Source organism: Porites lutea, chromosome 3, assembly GCF_958299795.1.
Source record: "Porites lutea chromosome 3, jaPorLute2.1, whole genome shotgun sequence".
Lineage (NCBI taxonomy): Eukaryota > Metazoa > Cnidaria > Anthozoa > Scleractinia > Poritidae > Porites > Porites lutea.
Genome location: NC_133203.1, coordinates 11,642,718 through 11,648,717, shown reverse-complemented (window position 1 = coordinate 11,648,717; position 6,000 = coordinate 11,642,718). Strand labels below are relative to the sequence as shown.

Genomic DNA, 6,000 nt, shown 5'->3' with positions numbered 1-6,000 from the left:
CATAGTACTTAAGGTTACACATTGTTATAAAACCACGAATAAAAAATAGACTCAATAAATTCTTTATCACGTTGAAGCGTAACTCTTTTAAAATTTCTTTGCAAATTTGGCGCTTGTCAAAACTTAGAACCGGCTGGCCGTATAGGTGATTTTGGAAATTTTTTAACGGCTTCGCTAATTACAAGTCCACGCGTGCTTCGATGGTCCTGAATATTGAATGAATGCAATTTGTCTTGAAAAATTGTGAAATACTGCATTTTGTACGAGGTCTGCATGATAAAAACAGTGCCTCATAGTACTCTTTCTCCTCAGATGTGGTGTATTAAAAAAAAAAAGATTGGTTTGCACGCACCCAGATTTATTGGCAAGAATTTGTAAACTTGTTGATCGCAAAAAATTCGGCCTGATTTGTTTTTGACGCTTTATCTACTGTGATCAAGAGCCATTATTGCTCTTAAATTTGACCGTACACCTTTGTGGGTGTACATATAAGGCTATATCAACTTGATACAAGATTTGTTTCACTCCAAAATCACTTAACTTTTCAATGGGAGCTTCGCTTTTAGCCGTGGCGAAATCTATATATTAAGTGCTACCCTCAAATATAAAAAAGTTTATTATTATTATAATTATTATTAATGCAAATAAACATATTTGTCTTCTTGAATAAATAGGAGATCCTGGCTGTAATATCACAGATAGGAAGTCAGGATATTTTTCATGTAAAGGCAAATGTCTACGGTAAGTGGTTGAAATGACATGCACTGTGACATGCATTTGGACTAATCTTGTGAAAGGTTTGAACCCAGGAGTCATTTCAAAAGTAGGTTGAGTTTGATCGTCCGGGTGAACATAGAACTCTTGTTGTTGACAGTGAGTGACGTTTCAACAACCTGTGCGGTAGTCATCTTCGGAGTCAAAGTGAGTTGTATCATGTCAGTTGATGGTATTATACTCTGGTTATTGATCTTGTTGGTCAATTATGTGACAATGTTATTTGTCGTCTGTCAGTTAATTATAAGCCTTGATGTTAAGGGCTATGAAGACTCGTAAATAAATGTAGTGTGTGTGTTTTGATCTGTCTTTTGTCACAGTTAAACAGTCGTCTTTTGTTAGTCAATTCTCCAGTCATTCTCTCATAGTTAGTTTTTCTTTGATCTCATCAATAAGTCATTTGTACTCTGGTAATTGTTGGCTACAATTCAGCAGAATTTGTTCTAAGTTAGTAAATCAGCGGTGTAAAGTAAGTCGTTGATAGTAGTCTGTAGAATACGTAATACTTGTCACAGAGTCCCAGTTGATGTTTCGTCTGTAAATGGTTTTCAGCAATGTGATTGTTGACGTCACCATTTCTCATCGCTCGTTTGTGTTTGGTCAGTCGTGTGCTAAGGTTTCTGCTGGTCTCACAATGTAAGTAGCCTGGCAGTCGCAGCATTTGACCTTGTATACTGCTCCCTGTCTGTCCTCCGGTTTGTCTTTGTCCTTGACATTACTAAGTAGTCGCCGTAAAGTGGTTATCGGTTTGTGTGCAACAGGTATTGTAAAGTTGTATTATACATGTGATAGTTTCAGAGGTGCCTCTGATGTATGGTATTGTCACTGTCTTAACGGGCAGAGTCCATAGCAGTACTGTGTAACTGCTTGTAGTGTTTGCCGTTGTACTGAAAGTACATCGAAGTCAAACAGAGGTTGAGTAGGTCCATAAGGTTGAATCTAGGTAGTGGAAATTCAACAGTAGAGTCATTAATAACGTTCTCAGTACAGTCTAGAGTCAGTTGAAGTGGGATACTGGTGAACAGTGATTTAACTTCAAAAGACACTAGTTAGTTGTGTAAATCACTGCTTGTCAACTCAAAATTGTCAACTCTGGCCCGTTAAGACAGTGACTATACCATACATCAGAGGCACCTCTGAAACTATCACATGTATAATACAACTTTACAATACCTGTTGCACACAAACAGACCAATAACATCGTCATGTAATTGACCAATAAGATCAATAACCAGAGTATATATAATACCATCAACTGACGTGATATTACTCAATTTGACTCTGAAGATGACTACCACACAGGTTGTCGAAACATCGTCACTGTCAACAATAACAGTCCTATACAGGAACTACGTTCACCTAGATGATCAAACTCAACCTGCTTATGGACTTATCTTATTAGTCAATTTTTATCATGCCACGATGAACAGGCATAGACGGTCAGCTGTTAAACAAGCTGCTCATCATGAACCACTCTGAACGCATTAAACATACTGGTAACAACATCATTCAAAGCATCTTACAAATAATCAACAGCTAAAATAATAGCAAATAGAAATCAATTCTCATCTAATACTATGCAACCAAAGAAACTTTACAAGTTGAATGCTCTTTAAATTATTCAAACATTAATTATTTTAAAAAAAGTCCTGCAAAGGGGAGACCTTCATTAAATGTGTGAGCTGGAAAACAAATAACAAATATTGTAAGTCATTATAAACCTCATGTCTACAGTAAAGGTGAAGCAAATGGACTCTGTGTTCATATAAGTGTTATTTATTTGTTTTAGGTTTACATGTTTCCTTAGTCTCAGTGATGTGTTTTTGTTCTAGTAGGGCACTCAAGGGAAGTTTGGGTAAAGGCTTGCCACCGAGGCCTTCAAACCTTGGCCCTTTTTTGGAAAAAATTCTTGTATGTAGAGCTTTTATAGTCAACCTTTACACACTAAACTCATGACTCTGAAAACCATACCCTGTTCAGCTGCTCATACCTAATTAGGCCAAATCCAGACAAGGGAGTCCCGGCCCCTCCCCTGGGTGTATACAGTGTATTAATTGTGTATTCTATACCTTAGTGCTTGTGGATGTTAGGATTAAAACATTTGAAATATTATTAGTAATGATGAAAACCCCAAACCATGCTTAACAGAGCAGAAGTGTAAAGGATTATGCTGCTGTTTAAAAAGTATGGAAGATAAAAGATAGTTGGGTCTCCTCATTCCAAAGAAAAGCACCATCTTTGAAGTGTTCATTGTCAACGTACATTGATCAAGATAGATGTCATAAATTTGATGTTTAATATCGTTTATTATGTCCACAATACAGGCAATGACTTTCTTCGTACCATACAATTGTACCAACACAGTCCATGCACTTAATATGTAACAACAGCTACAAAAATAAAAATTACAAATTACACCACTCCTGGGATGAAGAATTAAATGTAGAGATCGTAATTGTAGTTATAGATGCAACCCTTGCAGTTACGAAAAGAAAACCTGAAATATTTAGGCTTGTGAGTGAGTCAGACCATTTACCTTTGCGATGCTGGTACAGTGCTCTAACCAATGAGCTAAGAAGCTTGGTCTAGTGGACAGAACTTTGTACCTGTAATTCAGATGCCCCAGTTTAAAAGTCCTGCCCTGTCTCCCAGCTAGATTTGTTGTCAGTAGTCCAAAGTTCCTTTCTTCAGCCATGATCGTGAAATGACAACTGGTTGGCAACCAACCTGTTGGGATTTTTAAACATAAATACCTTAAAATTCTGAAAATAAGCCCCTCTGTGTATAAGCCCCTCCAAATATAAGCCCCCCAAAGCGATAACGCAAAAAACCCTCCCTTAAATCGCCCCTCCAAATATAAGCCGCCCAGGGGCTTGTACTTGGAGAATTGCCCTTAAATACAAAGTAAAACCAAGAAAACTTTAGTGAAACAAAATAGCCTATTGACAGCTTTTCAAGTTTTCTTGTGCAGAAAGACAATTTTTTTTTCGTTATCAGAGTTCTTGACTGTGGTAATCATCACTGTGAAGAAACGTGTCACCAAGGTGTATGCTGTGAATGCCCTGTGAAGCCTTCACTTGTTTTCTCTTGTCCCTGTGGTAAAACATCTCTCTCTGATATTCTGGGAAACGATCATGCCAGAACTTCTTGCTTGGATCCAGTGCCCACATGCAAGTCAACTTGTGACAAGATTCTTCCTTGCAGTCCTGAGATAACTGGTAAAATTTGCCTAGTACATGATACTAATTAACCCAGTCAGAACAATCAAGGATTGGCTACATTAGAATAAATAAGCTAGATTGCACAAATAATTTTGTTATCATTTTTATATGCATTTAAAGCCACGCATGTAATAATTACTCCACTAAGATAAATAATGCAGCATAAGGAGTTTGCACTGAAAGAGGAAAAAAAGGCAGTTTCACATTCCAGTGGGCAAAAACTGGAGATACTTCCAAAGTTTTTCACGGAAAACAGCTCTAGATTCAAGAAAAAGCATGCATCTCTTTTTTCTTAGAAATCATTATGATTTTGCTCCTTTCTGTTATTTGTTTTCCAAACTCGTGCTTTTTTCCTCTTCATGTTAAGTCGAGATTAGGCTAATTCTTAATTAGTGAAAGTTTCCTACAGCGTGTTCAAAAAGTCGGAAGTAGCGCCTCCATTGCACCTGATCATAAAACGATCTACATCGATTTAACACTACCGCAAAATATCAAGAGAGGACAAGGGTTTCGGAAATTGAACAACTCGCCACTCAACGATGAAGATTATATATTTAGAGTCCTACAGCTAATCCCCCGGCTTCGTGAAAAATACTTTCGATTGGAGAATAAAAGTCTTGTTTGGAAATTAATGAAACTGGAAATAAGACAGAGCACCTTGTCTATTCAGCTTCAAATCTACCGATCGTTTTCATAAATGATACCCGGAAGAAGCTCTTTTGTTGGAAAAACAAAAAGGACAAATTAAAAGAGAATGTTTATATCAAGATTAGGGAAAGGGAGGAATTCGTATGCCTAACCTTCACTCATGTTAAAAGCCTTACATTTGGCGTGGCTGCGTAGACTTCCTAATCTAGCAAAGCAAAACTGGAAATCAAAATAGGTACCTGATCATTTTTTTCGAAGACTGAGAGGTTTCAACTTTTTGTTAAGATGCAACTACGACCCAAGGTATCTAGACCCAAAACTACCTATTTTTTATAGACATTTAGTCTTTCTTCATCCAAATGAAACGTCAACTTAAACAAAAGGATGAATAGGACAACTTTGTTTAACAACAAAGAAATTTTAATGGACGAAAGACCTTTCTTTATAAGGGAATGGTTTGCAAAAGGAATTATTTCAATAAAGGATCTCCTACAGGAGAATGGACAATTTCTTACTTATGAGGAGGTTACAAGAAAATATAGTTGTAAAACAAATTTCCTGAATTTTTATCACATGTCACCCGATACACCGGCCAATACATGGCCAGTATACCAGTCGATACTCAGCCAATACGGGGAGTGTCAATTGTTGGTGGAATATCAGTTGACTGTCGACCATCCAGCGGGGGCATACCAGTCAACTGTCGTATAATATAATTTGTGTTTTTAAGTCAGAACGGGGAAGCTGGGTTTCAGTGTCATGCACCAGATATTGCAGTAGGGGGTTTGAAAATAGTTTCTGTTCTGTTGTTCGTGTCAATCTAGGTCAGCCTTACGACGTCAACTTGTTGGATTTCTGCTGTGGTTCTATGCATGTCATAATGTTAGATTGTTCTTTAATACCTCTCAAAGGCAATGCTATAGCAACCCTTATTTTTTCAAAGAAAGTCGCACACACAGTTGAAATTATTCTCTAACATTAGACTGGTAAAAGCCACCAAAGCCCCTTAAAAATTACCGGATGGACAACGTAACAACAACAATTTGAGTATAGACAAAAAATATACCGTCGACTAAGTTTCAGTGAGGTATATATATCAGCCAAATGTCTATCAATCGATCGGTCCACCGATCGTCTATAGGTCAACATACCGACCAACACTATCGGCCAACCTTTCAGCAAAGGACTAAGCAAGCTGAAAAATTATACACAAACACGCATACATCACAATTAGTCTAACTGATGCATTAAACTCCAAATTTCTGCACACAAGAAAGTGTTCTTTAAGTGGACATAAAAATAAAATATTTCAATCTAATCTGTTAATCTTAACTTAATTTTGGTTTAGCATTTGAAG

The 6,000-nt window shown here is 37.1% G+C and overlaps 1 protein-coding gene across 6 annotated transcripts in view; it reads left to right on the top strand.

Moving 5' to 3' along the window:
• LOC140930482 (transcriptional repressor NF-X1-like) overlaps window positions 1-6,000 on the top strand; it is a 131,197-nt gene that overhangs the window by 27,002 nt on the left and 98,195 nt on the right. For all 6 annotated transcript variants that reach the window (XM_073380191.1, XM_073380190.1, XM_073380189.1 and 3 more), the window contains exons 10-11: window positions 675-741; window positions 3,772-3,992. In XM_073380191.1, coding sequence (XP_073236292.1) covers window positions 675-741; window positions 3,772-3,992 — 288 coding nt within the window. The remainder of the gene's footprint in view (window positions 1-674; window positions 742-3,771; window positions 3,993-6,000) is intronic.